The sequence below is a fragment of the Alligator mississippiensis genome, chromosome 9, assembly GCF_030867095.1.
Source record: "Alligator mississippiensis isolate rAllMis1 chromosome 9, rAllMis1, whole genome shotgun sequence".
NCBI lineage: Eukaryota > Metazoa > Chordata > Crocodylia > Alligatoridae > Alligator > Alligator mississippiensis.
In genome coordinates, this window is record NC_081832.1 from 75,424,613 (window position 1) to 75,441,713 (window position 17,101).

General features: G+C 45.7%; 1 protein-coding gene across 2 annotated transcripts; it reads right to left on the bottom strand.

Moving 5' to 3' along the window:
- On the bottom strand, positions 1–13,853 carry DCTN4 (dynactin subunit 4). Of its 2 annotated transcripts, XM_006260568.4 has the most exons (14): positions 13,637–13,853; positions 11,751–11,821; positions 11,373–11,551; positions 10,412–10,455; positions 8,998–9,105; positions 8,318–8,338; positions 7,159–7,232; positions 6,622–6,734; positions 5,507–5,616; positions 4,996–5,069; positions 4,123–4,177; positions 3,410–3,517; positions 2,859–2,956; positions 1–2,510 (listed from the first exon to the last, which is right to left on the bottom strand). In XM_006260568.4, exons 1-14 carry the CDS (start codon positions 13,769–13,771, stop codon positions 2,297–2,299), a joined length of 1,404 nt encoding a protein of 467 aa, XP_006260630.1. In that variant the 5' UTR covers positions 13,772–13,853; the 3' UTR covers positions 1–2,296. The 2 variants fall into 2 exon arrangements, with proteins under 2 accessions (XP_006260630.1, XP_006260631.1); XM_006260569.4 differs by lacking the exon at positions 8,318–8,338 and having other exon boundaries at positions 13,637–13,851.
- Between the last annotated feature and the right edge of the window lie 3,248 nt (positions 13,854–17,101).

Consider the following 17,101-nt stretch of genomic DNA (forward strand, 5'->3'; position numbering starts at 1 on the left):
TAGAGCCAACATTGTCCGCTTTATTTATTTCAAATTCACTACATGAAGTTAAGCAATAAGGCAACACAGTAATCTGTCCTTAGTGGAGTCAACATCAATAAAGGCAGAGTGCTTCCACTGCTCCCTGTGGGAACAAATGAGATGTTTCTGCACAAAATGCACGGAAAACAGCTAAAGTTACTCCTATTTGCTATAAGCTGATCAAAATAAAGAAAGATTCACTGGATTAATTAAACTGTTCAAAGCCCATGTGCCCTACATTTTCAAACTAGCAAGTGAGAACCAAGTTACATCTTCTCTCACATTAAAAGTAGTTTTAATTAAGAGTTGCAGAACCTCTCATGTGCTGTAATCCCCAACAGCAGCATTCCAAGTTCTTTAGTTAAAAGTAGAGTTGCCTTTCCTGACTGCAGCATGAAAATCTCACTCAGTCAAAAATATAGTTTGGGTAAGATTGATTTTTTTTTTTAATAGTTTGTGTTGCTAGTTTGTTAGTTATTTTGGTCTCTAAAAGAACCCATGACCAAAGCTTTGAAGTGTTTTGTTATCTAGTAAGGTAAGACAGCCGCAGACACTAACACCATACACTGAAGAATAAATACTCGGCTACGCTTTGTAATCTCATGCTGTACATCGGTGTATTAACTATGCAAACTTGTAAACATGAAGTTTCTGCTCTGAGACCCACCAGACAGACTAGCAAATAAGGCGCTCTCCCTTTCCAGAGGCTGTCAAACCATATTCAGTTCAATCACACGCCCTGTGGACTCACAAAGGTTGCAGTTCCTGTTTAACCAAAAAGAACTTTGCAGCTGCACCCCAAGATGCCCTAAAATATTACATTATGATTTCACTAAGATATAAATATACATTCCCCCCATACAGATGTGATACACCTTATACTAAACAGTAGAGTCATAACAATATTGTCCTCACACAGCATGTAACTAAATAAGTGGCCTTCAGACCCTTCACAATATCACCAGGTTTCACGGCAGAGCACCAAGAACAAAGTATTTTGTACACCTGCATTTGTTTCTCGAAGAGATATTTAGCAGGTTGCCACTTGCAAGTGAAAAAGCAACTGAAGTCTCTGTAGGAAGTGGAGTCCCGAGTTGCCTACACTGTAATACTAGCTACTGGTATTGGTGGCATGTTACATCCAGGGTCAAGGACACAATGCCATTTGTAATTGTTTTCAACTGAAATTCATGGCCAGATGATACTTTACAGAAGCAGATGCATTATCTTGAAATGTTTTCACTTCTGAAGTGCTTGACTAACCTTTTCTCCTAATGTGTTCTGCTCAAGCTCACTTTTCCTCTGCCACTGTGCCCACTTCTAACTCACCTCAAGGAGGTCCTACGTACTTTGAAACTATAAACTTAACCATCAGAACTTCTTATTCTTTGGTTGACTCCCTCATTAAAAGAACCCTTGAGTGTGAAGACAGCCACTCAGTCCTTCAGTCGTGCCTTTGCTTCAATAACTGTAGCAGCAGCAGCAGCAGCTTCATTCCAATGACCCTCTCAGCTCCTGAAGTATCATGCTTTACCACACATTTTCCAATAGAAAAGGCTTCAAATGGCACTAAGTATAACTCAAGCCCACAAGAGCTACAGAGGACTATTCTTTAAGCTAAGAGGCAAATGCTTCTTTAAATACCAAAGATCCCTTGCTTTGTCCTCCTGTAAACTACATAGGACATGTCATTTTTTTCATATAGTTATACCCAAGTGCCCAGGGCTCAGGGAAATTTATTAAGCCAACGAGATCTACCAGGAAAACAAACTACTATCATGCTGATGCCACAGGGAGTTGCTGTTTGAGAAGAGCCCTAGAATGTTTGCTAAAGGACTGCACGCTCTGCTATAGAAAGGAGGATTAGCTTTGTTGTGCATTTAAGACTAGTTTGGTGGGCCTGGCATGGAGAATAGGAAAGCCAGAGCAGGTTTTTTTTCCTGTTGGTAAAGCTAACGTGACTTTGGCCAAGTACAGTGCAGATCTAGAGGCTTTCTCTGTTCTCAGCTTAGTGCTGCAAGTCAAACAAGCGTGTGTTGGTGTGGCGATACCACGGATTCGCATAGTGGGCATCACGGCGAGGGAAAGAGAGAAGAATGCATTGGCTGAAAGTGGCTTCCTTCCCCCTCAGCCATGCAGCCTCCTCCTCTCTTGGCTTGAATTTGTAGTGCGTATTCACGTGGCAAAGGAGGCTTCAGAGCATTCCCCAGGGTATTCTCTCACTGTGACCGTCTGTCCAGTGGCCAGCTTTTGAGACCCAGCTGTCAGGCACCTCTTATGGGAGCATGGGGCCAAGGCTGAGCTCTACGTGATGGGTGAGCCAGATGACTTCTGAGCTCTGATCGCCCTCTTCACTGGGCCGGATGGGAGCAGCGAGGTTTTTGAACTCGTGCTTCATCTTAAAGCTCACGGTCACTTCGCCCTCCTCCTTCTGTGGAGTGACCTTGATGAAAACTCCCACCTTGTTGGCTTTTCTGAAGGCAATGACGCTGCAAGGTAAGGGACAGTGTCATCATCCACTCTTAGTGGCACCACACCAACTTTTGGGTTATTTTTATCACTCTGCATAATTATACCATTACTACAGGCTGTAAACTTTGCAGGAAAAGCCAGCGCAGTTCTGTTGATTACACATGGTAACAGAAGCCCCCTCCAACAGCTGTCCTGGCACTAAGCAACCCACAGAGAAACAACAGTTTCTAGAAGGGCCCCCAGTACAAACAAGAAACCAAAGCTCTGCACCACTCCAGCTTGGTGGAAGCCAACGTGACAGGAAAGCATGAAGTACCAAGTATGTTTGGGACCTGATCTCTGAGCAAGAAAAACTGAACACTCACTCAGGGTCATCCTGGAAATCTTGAGGTTCTGCTAGCTCATCATACTCTGCTGCAGCATCTTTCCCAGCTAGAATTAGCTCCTTGGGAGGAACTGCTACCTGCAAAAGAGCATGGCAAAAGGGTGGGTTTCAGTACTGCCTCCTGCTCATGGATCATGGGCCAGTGTACACTAGACTTCACAAGGAAGCATCTGTTCAGCGGATACCGCAGTGGGACGAGGAAAGAGTCCTGTGGTGTTCTTCCATTCCTTACATTTCCTCCTCGCTCATGCAGAGGATCGCTATTACACTTCTCCCCTGGATTAGGAAGTCACCTTGAGCTACAAAGCTCTTCGAGGTGTTTTACAAAAAGTTCTCAGATTTTATGATCGTAACGTTAATGCATTAGGTTTAAGACCCAGAAGAAATGTGAAATGGCTGCTACAGAGGCTGATGTAAATGAGCCCCTCTGTTGCAGGAAGAGTTGGGCATTGTCCAGCCCAGCATATATGAAAGAACAACATTTTGGACAAGGGACAAGTTATCAGCTTGTGAGGCAAGAGGACACAATACCTTCGCAGTGCTATTGATGTCATCAGGGTCTCTCTCCTCACACTCCATGAGAGTGACATGGATAATGTTTTCCACTGGGTTGGTCAGAGTCAGAAGAACTTGACTCTCCTGGTTAGATATACATGGAAGCATACAGAGTTAGGAACTTGTTACTCTGGGGAAATTTTTTTTTTAAACCCTTAACCCTCAGCTTTAGTAGAGCTCAACTCAGACCACGAAATATCCTCAAGAGTGGGTCATCAGCTTGATCAAGAGCTATCAAAATGCTTTAATGACTGCTACTGTCCATCCTCCTCATGGTAGAGGAAATGCCACTACTGGAAATTTACTTCACCTCAAGGGTTAGTTACTGTACAGGACTGAAGTGTGCATTAGGAACCTACTCCAGTTCCTAACAACTACACTGTTTATTCCTGACTGATCTGCCTGTGGAGTTCAGTGTGATGAAGTCATCCACTTGCTCACAGTGGAAAGACTGCCATCTCCAACTCCCCTCACACCAAGAAAAACACTAACTCTTGGCATAAGGGATGGCAAGATCTTCTCTGAACTGTGGCCACTGCTGTTAGAGCTACTCCAGGTATGGTAAGAAAGCTAATGCCATCACAAGCCTCATTCTTTATTTTACCCATAAAAATATTGAAAGACATCTCAGATCCACATTTCACCTCTCCTTCCCTCCCCAAGTTGTATTGGAAAAGAGAAGGACTGACCTTCATGTAGCGCAGGTTGGGTATAGACATGATCCTCACCTCAGGGATGTAGTTGCTACAAATGAAAACAAAGCAAGTGACAAACTCCACCTCACCCGCTAATCACCACTACTTTGCTCTTTACAGCTGCAATTAGGAGTAAAAAATACCATCTACCTTACTCATTCCACACTTCAGTTACAGATAACAAGGCACTGGAGCTACCCCAACCTAATGATAATGGCTGCAAATTTTTTTTCAGACTGTTCACATCTTTCATAAGCAATGTTTTTTTTGTTAAGCTAAAACGAAGAGTGGAATATTAAAGAATGAATGTTGCTCTAGCAAATTTTAAAAGGGAACTACGCACAATGACCCACTGCTATACAGCACATTGCTGAAAGGGCTCCTTGAGATGTTGCACAGCACTGACCTCATAATGCCTACCCTCCAGGTAACTTAAAACACAGGTACACAGTAATTACCCCTGGAAGCAACATATTATACTTGAACCCCGTTTGCATTACGACACTAGTACTTGCTTCTATAGTGCCAATTTATACATATCAGGTCACCACGTATCTGGATGTGCATTTGAAAACCCTATTGGTTTGGCATAGCTGGTGCCTGTAAACCTGCTTCATTTTTGCATTCAATAGTCTACTAGCTAGAAGATTTTTCCTGTTCATTAGTCTACTAGCTAAAAGGTTCTTCAGAAAAGTCGTACATGAGCTTCTACACGTGAGCAGCCCATGTTAGTAACTAAGTTATTTTTTATGCTCACTAGTATTTCTAACGTTTAGAGAACAAGAGAGTCAGAAAACATGAAAAGGCAGTGTTTTAACTAAGTTACTCATACTGAGAGACTCTTCTGATCATTCCCAGCATACTTACACAGCAACCAGCTGTATTTTGAATTTGATGGAGGTTGGGTTGAACTCTGGTTTGCTCAAATTATGTTCACATTTCTAACCAAAGAGGAAAAGACGTATTAAATCACCAGAACAAGCATAGTGTACTGCCACCCCCAAAGAGTCAGAGCTGCAAACATCCTAGGCTGGGCATTCAGTATACTAACTTCATAGCCATAGCATAGACACAGTCTTGAAGTGAATCTAGACACTAGATGCACAAAATTTCAAGTCCTGGTGCTACCACAGCAAACCTGAAAGCCTAACTGAGGGTTTTATATATATATATATATATATATATATATATATATATATATATATATATATATTTTTTTTTTTTTTTTTTTTTAAGGGATTTATGCACATGCTGATTTCAGTGGGAGTTTGGTTCTCAAGTGTCCTTATAAATCTGATTCTTACATACCCTCTCCCCTTCAAAATTACTGTTAGACATACAGCTTTATAAAGCTGCTCTTGTGCAGTTGATTACTCACCCGACAGCGCAGCGAGCGTTTGATGAGGAGATGCTTGTGGCGTGGGTAGAGCTGGGAAGCGCAGATCGGCTGGAAGTCAGGCTGCAGCAGACGCTGGTGCAGTGTCGTCACTGTGCAACGGCGGGGAATAAAAGCCAAAACTGCAGTCACTGCTGCAATGTTCAGAGAACCCAATAACTGTCCCCTCCCCACAAAACTCAGGGTTTCCCAAGTGCACAAGGCTATAAAACTATGCACAATATGAGCACAGCCCAAATCTTGTTTGCAACAATGTGACCTCAACAACAAGCAAAAAAATAACTCCCCAAAACCCAAGATGGACGTCAGACATCTAAAGCCGTTCCAAAATCAATTCAGTCTAAACAAGGGGAAGCACTTGATCACTGCCATGGAAATCAATTCACTTTCTCAGGGCAAAAATAATTTCCATAGGTCCACTGTTATCCCAGATGTGGAACGCTGCACAAGGCAGGAGACGTGACCTTTTATCTAAGGAGCACGGCTGAAACCCATTCCCCAGATTAGTAAAACAGTAAATTCCCCAAACATCAGCTTTCATGGACTAACATTGGTGGGTGTTGTAGATCTGAAAGGACAGAAGGTCATCATTCAACACAATGTGGTCCAGCAGCATACCCAATCCATGCGTTGTCTGGGTCTTTATAGTTTATGCTGTTTTCTCCCACATTTTCTCAACCAGTTTACAAAGTGTACCTTGAGTAGCAAATGACCACCTAAATGCACCGAGGATATAAACAGGTTGTTTGGAACGAGGTCACAAATAGCTCTCACTCACTAGCTTGATTAACAAATCCTTTTATAAGAGCCAGCTATTTCTCCTGCTTCTTCTTATTTCTGAAACAAGGATATCAGCTTTCTTCCCACACCAAATATTAGGTGCACCATAGCACCAAATAGGTGCTATGCAAACTAAGCCAATGGCGACACCTAGTCAGGAAGGATTTAAGAAAACACTAAACACCTGTGAGTTGGGAGATTGTGGTTCCAGTTTTTGTCTACTTAATTGGAAGTTTAATCTCTGTTAAAGCTTGTTTTTTTAACAAGGAATTGGGTGAGCACAGCACATGAAACAAGCCAGAGTCCTATGCCATTACCCTCTGTTAGATTTATAGGTCTTGTGTAGTAATCCTCAGGTAGGGGTTCCACTTCTTCTACAGCATCAGCTGGCTCAATCTTTATCTCCTTCTGGTCCTCTCCTTCCTTGAGGCTGAAACAAGCGTGAAGACAAGTTGGAGTTATTAAATACAGTACATATACAGTAATCTGACTAAGAAAAACTGAAGTGTTAAGCATCTGATTATACCCACAAAATAAAAAAAAAAAAAATGCTGAAAGTCCAACTTACCAAACTCTATTTTACAGAGTAACCACCTTACATTAAACTCAGTGCAGAGATCTCTCTAATATGGAGCTGTAGGAGGGTAGGTTAAATAATGAACAGCAGCATGGAGATCCTTACTCCATCTGTTCATAGCAAGGAATGCATTGCAGCTCTCTTCATCTCTCCAGAGATGACACCCTCTCTGTGATATTGGGTGACAATTTTCCATCTTTCTGAATGTGCCCTTCCATTTTCATAGCTACCACTTTATACTCCCCTACTGAAAATGGGCCACGCTTTGAAAACTCACGAGAGTCCAGCGAGAGCACTGATGGGCGCTCCAGACCTCTGACGCTGGAGTCTGGTTCCAAGGCCATATTTGTCCTGCAAGGAGAAAAATGGTATCAGCAAATCCAGCTCTATTTTGTCAGGACAGAGGCCTATAGGAAGCTTGTCCCGCTGAGCATGGCAAGCACAGGGAGCCAAGCAAAGGAAAGCAAACTGAAAAAGGGTCTCTACTCAATCGCTGGCAGATGGTCTTGATCATCTTATTAGTAAAAAAGTAAAACAGAGGGGCAAAACAGATTGTCCAAGACCTGGAAAGCTACAATTCTTTATGTAAATACCAAGCTAAAGAGAGGGTTACCATTCAGCACACAAAATGGTCCGCTGGTATATGCAACCTGTATTGTTGTCTGGACCTTTATATTTTATAGTACTGTATTTTACTTTATATTCTATGCTACAATGTGCTCAGTCTGGCATCACTTCACAAGTCGCTTACTAAATAATGGGCCAACTACCTAAGGACATGGGACAACAGTTGCACATCCCAAACTAACACGCTTTGTGTTGCTGTTCAAAGCAGATGGAGACAGTGGAACTCAGCTTGAGACCCTAGCTGATATGGGACTTGGCTGCTGAAGTCTACTCATCTTTCTTGACACCACCTCAGCTGAAGAACAGCCGACGTGATCAGTGACTTGACGGATCTGAATTGGAGGCAGGGGGCTAAAAAGGTGATGGCCAGAGTTATCTGACTGAAGAACTAGCTTTCAGAGCTTCAAAAGGAAATGGCAAATGTCAGATCCTATTAGACACTACTGTATTTGACTTGGAGCTAAAATATGAGGTTATCCCACCTAACAGGCTGGGCTTAGTCAGGAGATAAATATTGCTGATATCCCTCTTGGACAGCAGCGTTGGCCTACGTGGGAACTGCCTTGCTTTATGAAGTTCTATTTTTTCCAGCAAATGTCATGTGCCCAATGATCACAGCAATGAGCTGCTTATTAAAATACCAACTTGTTAAGGAGTTTCAAAACAGTGTCACTATCAGAGGGGTTGAACTATAGGTCTATCCAGATCCAAGCTCCTTGGCAAGGAAGGGGGCAGGCTACTGGCATGGGAGTGGTTTCAGCGTCTTTAACAAGGGCTTTAACACTAGCAGAAACTGTGAAGAGACTTACCACTACATGTATAGTATGTTGCTGTGGAGCCCCCAAAATAGCAGCAGGTGGCAACGGAGACAAAAAAAAAATGCAGCCATAAGACAAGAGCAAGTGCATAGAGCAGGCTGGTTATGCATATTTAACCAAAAAGTAGCGAGTGTGTGCAGAGTTATCCTGCTAAATGAAGCAAGCTTCTCAGTGGCCAGGACAACAAATGCTTCTTTCAGGTTGTGATAAAGCTGTAAGCTCAACTTCAGTGAAGACTTTCAGCAGGTAGCCATATTGCACAAACCCTGATTTAGAAGGACAGTTAGCAAGCACTCCTGACTGACAGCAGGGAATCATCGATAGAAGCTTTGGTATCCTGCCAATTCTTCCTCAGGTACTTGTTCTGCCTAACTTTCCATGCCACCACCTTTAGAGTTTGAAGGCATGGAGATTCTTTCTATCCCTGAACACTGGCATGTTGCAAAGGTGCATGGTGAATACAATGTCCCCACACCAGAAGTGGCTGCATTTCAGTGCTGGGCAGGACAATTCCCTTGTCAGGAAGTCTTATAAACTAGAGATTATTAAATGCTGGGGCTGGGAACTGATGATACCACAGGCCACCAAATCTTCCAAACCAGGGCATGCTGCAAAAGCTGCTGCAGTGGCCCCGTCCTTTCTATATTGAGGGCACCACTGTCCCAGCTCACCGAAAAGGCCAGCGGCATATAGTTTCGGCGTCGCACCAGCTTCTTGCGGTCACGCTCAATCTTCTCTTTCTGAGCCAGCTGCTGGTAATACTCAACCAGTTTGTTAATCTGAAGGGGAGGAAAAGATGAGGAACAGATATTCTCTTTAAAAAAAAAAAAGCTACTGACAGGCCCACAGCATCTCTCTGCCAGTGGGGTCTGCCTTCCTGCAAAATGTTTCCTTTCACTACTATTACTGGCCCTCTCTTTGAAAGAAGCACAATGGAGAAGCACAGAGGTCTCTCACTCTAACCAAGCAATAGAAAACAGGCTGATACCCCCGAGGCATCTCTTTTCACAGACCAATCCCATCGCAAAAAACCCCCACAACCCCCAACTTCCCCCTCCCAGCCCCTGAAGGCTTTGAGACATTTTGTTCAGGCCACTGAGTGGGGCACACACTGCTTTCCAGGTTGCCCAGCCATTAAAGAGCAATTTAGAGTAGAGGTACAACTGACACACTCTTTCAAGGACCAACCAGGTTTAATGCAGAGCCCTGTGGATATGCATTTCATTATTAGCATCTATTTTCTGGAGGGTAAGGAGAGCCTGTGACCTAGAAAAGGGAATGACCAGAAAACAATCTTTGTTCACATAAAGAAAGTGTTTGTTTAACAGCCCGCCCATTAATTAAAATGCAGTCTGCCAAAGTTGATACAGCCTTTCATTCTTCCAAGGCAGATTCAATTCTTTGGAGTTGTTTTTGCAGGCAGGACTTGTAGAAGCAGCCCACAAAAGCACAGTTAAATTTGCACTGTCATTGGAGACTCGTGGTTTTTTTCCATAAGGGCAATAGCTTGCCCTTCATGTTTCCCTTGGCACCCATGTTCTCAGCGGTGGCAGATGACAGAACAAGGAGCAATGGTCTCAAGTTGCAGCAAAGGAAGTTTAGATTGGAAAAGTTCTCTCATTAGGAGGGTAGTAAAGCTCTCGAATGGGGTACCCAGAGAAGTGGCAGTCTCTCCATCCTTGGAGGTTTTTTAGGCCTGGCTCAACAAGGTCTTGGCTGGGATGATGTAGCTGGGGCTGGTCCTGCTTTGAGCAGGGGGTTGGACTAGATGTGACCTCCTGAGGTCCCTTCCAACCCTCATTTTCTATGATTTTACGACACGTGGAACTTGTCAGCTGGTGTGGTATTGTGGCTGTCTGTATGGCAACTCTTCAAGATAAGAGAAGTTCTATACAACATGTCACACCTGTGCCAGGATTGGACACAGGATCTGCTGAATACAGCCAAGGCACTGATCTTATCAGTGCATGTGACTGGAGCTGGTTTCCCAAGACACAGAAATGCACTGATCTAAGCAAGCCAAACCCTTCAAGAGTACCCACCTCCCAATTAAATGCAAGTGTTCTCCCTTCCCCCCATACTTACCCTCTGAGTATGTGGATTTTCTGGCTCCTGCCAACCGCCACTGGCTGTAAGATTAAAAAAATACCAAAGTCCTCAGAAGTTTGATTTTATATTCCATGTAAATCAACCAACAAAAATGGCTCAGAAAAATAGTCCTGAAAGTCAACCAGGTGCTTTCTTTGCCAAAGATTAAAATAAGAAACCATAGGACTGCTACCAAGAATATTAAAGATAGTATGATGTACTAAGTTGAAATACTGGAAAGATCCTAGAGCTTCACATCTAGCCGAGTTGCATGCGACACTACTCAAACCAAGCCTCCTGGAAAAATAACTAATCAGTGTTTATACTGTTTGAAAATACGATGGTCTATTTGTAATAGTCATTCACCTATAATCATTATTCTCTGCAGCAATAAACCCAGCTGCTGGTCTTTGTGTTTTTAGAGCAAACATATTTCAGAAACTAAATCCTTTGGCATTCCTGGCGTTCTTAAAGATGAAGGAACACAAAACAATTGACATCTCCACTCAGTGCCCAATGAAGAAATCTAAATGGAAACAAGTGCTCTTCATAAAGCTTTACATAGAAGTTAAAAATAGACCTATGTTTGGCTGTCACAGCCTGCATACACAAGCGCACTGAAGAATCGTGAAATGATCTTGCTTCATTCAAGCCCAACTACACTGTATTACTCTAAGCATACAATATTAAAGCACTTGCATACAGTTGCTTAATTATTTAAAGCAAAGCACAAAGACACCTGAGTAATAAAAAAAATCCAGAGCTCAATGCAGACCTCTTAAGTGGCATGATCATTTCTTACCAGAAAAATGCGGTTTCTGACTCATGGTCTGTGGTCAACTTTTACTAATGGGGCTGGGAGGAATTTCTATTACCTAATATATCCTAACAAATATTATTAATATTATCCTCCAGCCTCCTTTACTCAGTGTTCTGCCTTTCGTCCCAAGACACTTACCAACAGATTTATCCGCCATGCCCACATCTCTGGAAGTCCAGCGGCAAAACCCACAGGCCAAGTAGTAGGCTTTCTTCATTGTAGTCTTGGCCGGGTCATCCGGAAGCGGAGCAGGGATGCTTGTTGCCCGGGTGGAGAGAGTGTGCATGCAGCATGGGCAGTCAAAACAGTTGGCGCACCTATCAAAGCAAAGGGAAACCCTGAAGTCTGGGTCCTGGCGCTTGGTTCTTAGAACCTCAGACATTATAGCAACAGGGTGACACAAGAACAGAAATGATTGAAGGAGCAATCCTTTCTCCAGCATTAAGAATCCAAGTAACGGGCTTTAAAAGACAGACTTTAAAGGAGAAGCTGCAATACAGAAAAAGGCCACCTTACCTATTCTTCTTCAGCTTGGCTTCAGCAGATGGCATGTTTTCCAGGCAACTGGGACAATAGTGAGAGTCCACCTGGCAAACAGAAGTCGTGTCATCCCTTATAAAGTGCTCACTTATCTAGACGGTGTGTCAGCAGCAGCTGGAATTCTTTGCTGCGTGACTGAACAATGCTTTGTGCAAGAAAACAACAGGGAACTAGTGAAGATGGAAGCCAACTTCTGATGTTTAAACTTTTAGCCTGGCTTAACAGGTAATTGCTTAGTACCTCAAGTCAAAAGGTTTTGTCAGAAAGGGTCAAGGCTCAGTGCCTTGCAAACAGAGCACAGCTCATTGGGTCCCACCCATCTGCAGACTACCAGGAGCTGAAAATGACAGCCATCTCTGAGCGTGACTAATTAAGACTCCAGCAAGTAGTCTTGCCGTTGAAACTATCAGACCATGTCCCCCCCTCCCTCCCCCCAAATCTAATCATTACAAGCCTAGAGCTATTTTGTCTCTGTAGCTCCACCAGCCAGTACTAATGAATGCACTCTGGAAAATGTTCCCCACCTTGGTAATTCATTTACATTATAGTTCTTTTATGTCTTTTGCCTGAAGAAGCAATTTAACCTATTAATTTATCCAGGAAAAAAACAGTACATTTTGGAGCTAACCAGTACACATTTTGTCCTGTGCTTTCCCGTCCAAGTGCATGATGTGCCGTGTCATCCTATAGTAAATCCAGAATGAGAAATGCAGCCAATTTGCAAATTCCTTTCCCATTACGAACACATGCTAAAAGATCTGAACAGATGTTTTCCTGTCATCAGGTTATCATCTCCCCACTTCAAGCAGCTTGCAAATCCTTAACTACTTCCCAAATACTTTAAAACGTTATTCTGCTCATATTCCTTAAGACTCTTTCCTAATTAGCACATGTCAACACATACGCATAACTGTCTGTAAAACGTTATGCGTATGCACAACCATCTCACGCCTATCTCGAAACCTCAGGATTTTAGATTCTTATGACACGCAAACTGAGCAGTTTTCTTGTCACTTTGTTCGAATGAACAGCGTAACTCCAAGAAAAACACGTTCTCCGAACGATATCATAACAATCTCAGGCATGATGCATCATTTCTATTATTTGGATGAGCTTTAAATACAATTTGGTATTTTGGTTTGCACGAGAAGGGCTTAGTACAGGTCTGCAAACGTCAAGAGCAGTCTCCGACCACGTGGTAGCCCACCCACATGTCTCAACCCATATTTAGCTGGGTCTTAGGAGGAAGGAGGCTGAATCTGGATCCTGGAGGGCCCAGGCACTTCTCAACCCTGACTCTGCTGTTCTTCTCGCCCTTTCACCGCCTCTGAGGAAGTGAGACTCAGTTCATGGAAGCCTGTGGTACTACATACACACACGTGTGTGTGTACGTACATATGCATACGTCTGTGTGTGGGGGGGGGTCCTCCCACACAGACTGAGCATGGAGGGGGGGTTCTGGTGCCACCTCCCTACAGCTCAGACAGCCCTCCACACCTTCAGCCCGCCCCCACGACGCCCAGGGGCCAATCAATAGCGACAGCTGACAAATAGGCAATGACTCAAGCCAATCATGGAGCAAACCAAACCGGACCCGCCCCCTCCACGCATTGGAGCCAATAGCAGAGGAGTCTCAGTCCCGCCCCTTAGGTGACAGCTACCCAATGGCGAGGAGGAAAGAGGGTGAGGGGCAGGCGGCGCAGCCAATAGATGGGTGCGGCGGTGACAAGCCCGCCTCCTTTCCTGGCCAATGGCAGAGTAACGTTAGTTCCGCCCCATAGTCAATAGCTACCCAATGGGGAGGGAGGAAGACAGTGAGGGGCAGGAGTCGCAGCCAACGGGCGGGCGCGGCCGGCGGTTACCTCGTGGGAGACGCACTCCAGGGAACGGAGCTCGCTGCAGTAGCGGCAGAAGTAGAGCTGCGAGAGCGGTGCGCGGAGCTCCTTGTCACCGCGCACCAGGTACAGCACCCGCTCCGACTGCAGCAGCGACGCCATCTTCAAGCACGGGGCTCACTCGCCCGGCTCCGCCACTTCCTCCTCCTCCGCCTCACGTGACCCGGAAAGGCGAGGCCCCGCCTGCCTCACATGATCTCGCCCCTTCCGACCGAAGGCGGAAGTCACGTGGCATCACTGCGTGGGGGGAGGGAAAATGTCCCTAGGGCGCATGCGCAGTAGCTCCAACGGACTCGCCGCCGGGCGGTAGCTGAGAAGCCTAGAGCGCATGCGCACAGCCCTTCGGACCCCTAGCGCCGCTGGGTGGCTGCTGAGGCGCCCTGTTAGACGTCACACTTATTGCTCAATAAATCCCGCAATAAATGTAGCGCAGACAAACATGTAGAAGGACTAAAAATGACTCTGCCGCTCTAAAACCCACCCCTGCTGGAAAGTTAGTGCTGGGAAATGTGTCACGACTCCGGAGCTGGTTTCTGGCCAGGGCAGGGGGTCACAATACCGCCTGTTCCTCAGCCACGTGTGACACCCTCCCACCGTGCCCGCTTGCATCTCGTTTCCGTCTCACGGCCTGAGGTGTCTTCTCCGCCTTTTGCCCGAGCCCAAGCCATCCGGGGCTGCAGATCGTCGGATAACTGGGGGATGCTCGGGGGATTTGTAATGGGACGGAGCCGATGCGGAGTTTGATGCGGACTGAGTTTATCATCGTTATTTATTGCCACGACTATTTCATGCCAAACCTCTCTTGGCAGGTGCAGAGCTTGACTGGCCACAATGGAGAAGCTTGAACCGCTTCTGAACGGGGGTCAGTAAGGCTAAAATTACCGTGTAACGGTGGGGGTGCGCCAGCGACTAAACACCGTGTGTGAGCGTGGTGGAAACTTTCAGGCTACACAACACCTACGGCTTGGCCACGGATAGGGGAACCATGCCCCGAGGACCTCGCGAAGGCTACAGATCGAATCGTGGCGTGTGTCTGCTTCTGGACCCAAGTTTGAACATGGTGACCGGACATGAGAAGAAGAAAAAGGCGCACAATGCCCTTCCTCAAATCCCTCAGGACTTAGGGGAGCGCTTCGTGCCCCAGAGCTTGTCTCACATCTAACAATCGCTCCAACAAAAGATATCACGAAAAAAAAGAAATCCTTGCCTTGTGTATTTCCTGAACAGTCAGGGCTATATCCACCGTCCAGCCCCGCTACAGCAGGCTGGTGTTGCTTTCAAGGACCGGTTCTAATAGCTCCAGTGTTTCCTGGATCATTAGGGCTATGTCCACATGTCTGATGAAATGAACTTGGGTTCATGAAAGCTTCTGCTTTCTCTCTCTCTCTAAGACATCTGAACAGATGTGTTACTGGCATTGGGTTATTGTCTGCCAAGCACGTTTGCAAGCCTTTATCTCCTTACAAAATGCTTCAAAATGATATGTTTTGTATATGTATGCATTTTATTTTTAGTGAGTCTGTAAAGTTTCACGGCTACCCTGTCTTCTGGCTGCGTTCAGACAAACACGGCTGACTCCCTCTCTCCATCCACAACCCCTGACTGCTACAGGAGGCTGGTGACACTTTCAAGGAGTGGTTCTAATCGCTTTATTTCGGTTGTGTGCTGGAGGGCTTTTCCTTACAGAAATGGGTATTTTGCCTTTCTGGTATGTAAAAAAGTAGGGTTTTTTTCTATGCCCCCTCCAGCCTCCTCTCCCATTTCTCTCCTGGTAGCAGTACTAAGGGTAAAACTTCATCGGCTCTCTGGCCGGCAGGGGTCTCCCAAGGAGCACGGCTGCTGGAGCAGCACCTCCAGACTAAAGCAGACATCTCTGCTGTCTTCTCCCAGACTCTTGTTTTCGTCTCACTTCTGCTTTGCTCCCACACACGGGGTGCTTATATAACAGCCCAGCCCACTGCAAATGACTGCCCAGTCTGCAAACAACTTCTCTAGCTCTCTGCTCCCCTTATGATGCCGGGTAGCCCATCTACCTCCAAACATGTGCCCCAGACCAATTGCTCAGCAACAGCAAGTAGCTCCTCTTCATCAGTCCAGAGCCAATTTCCCTCTGCCTGCTTGCTGTTGCTGAGATGCTCCTTCTGCAGAGAACTGCTGCAGGGATTACCAAACAGGCCCCGAGCGTATGGCTTTGTGCTTAGTCACGGAGCTTTTTCCCCTTTCCTCTGCTGTCTCTTTTGATCAACATGGCTGCATGTCACAATCCACGTTTGAAAGGAAAGGGAAGAAAAGCTAAGCGGGGAGAGCGATGCTAGTCTATCATTGCAGGAGTGCCGGTCTGGAGGGCTCAGAAATCATGCAGCAGGCCTCAAAAAGACTCAGGAGCTTTACTTCTTAATGCCAGATTTTAGGTTCTTTTATTTTGCTTTCTGGTTCCTGAGCCCGGCAGATGCGGCTGCTTTACACCTTCATATTTTGTTCTGAAGCCTCAAGGGCTGAACTATCATTTGCTTATCCACAAAGCCCGAGGTGCTCACACAATCTCATCGTTCCAGGGCTGGGGGCTTGAAGAAAAGCAGCACAAATCCTGAGACTTGGAATAAAATCATGAAATTTGGCAGCCGCACACTTGAGTCTTAATAGTGTCTTGAGAGCAGAGGTCGGGGTGACACGTTGTGCTGCTCTTGGATCCTGCATGGCTCAAGCAAAGCTTCCTTCAGCTTCCAGTCCTCTTGCTCTGCTTCCAGCTCAATGCCAGGCCTTCATGGGGTTACAGGTGGGCAGCAAAGTGACTTGTGCCAGTCCATCAGCCTCAATGCTCTGAATTATTCAGCTCCCAGACACCTCTGGAGAGGAAAGGCAGAGCTGGCAGCTGTGCACCCCTCGCTCTGCTTGGGAAAGAGCCAACGCTTATGTAGGACGTGAGCAAAGGCAATGCATGTGGCGCTCCCCTGCTAGCTGTCCGGTGCTGTCTTGGGGGCCTTGCTGACATCATTAATGCTCCCACTGTGCCTGCAGAGAGACAAATAAAGGCTGTTTAGTATTGGCTTTGTCAGAATCAAAGGACCCGGTGTACCATACAAGATCGAGATGGAGGTGTTTTCAAGCTCTGAGGAGGGGATGACAAGGAGCAGAGGTGAAACAATGGGAAAAGGGCTTGAGATTTATTGATTTCTTCCAGTGCTGGCAGCTGGCCCCAAGCTGAACAGTCTGGAGACTCAAATGCTCTGTGTTCCTGTACAGTGGCAACAGGCCAGGTGGGAACACCAGCCTCCCCTACATAAGCAGCCCTTCCCAAGCGCCTTCATACTGTGTCTGCAGATGCACAAGGGGAGTTTGGTGTCCATGACCCAGTCCATTTGTGGCTTCTCCATTAGGACAATGACAGGCATGGCCATGGGGGTCATACCAGGTGCTGGATTGAGGTCTCCA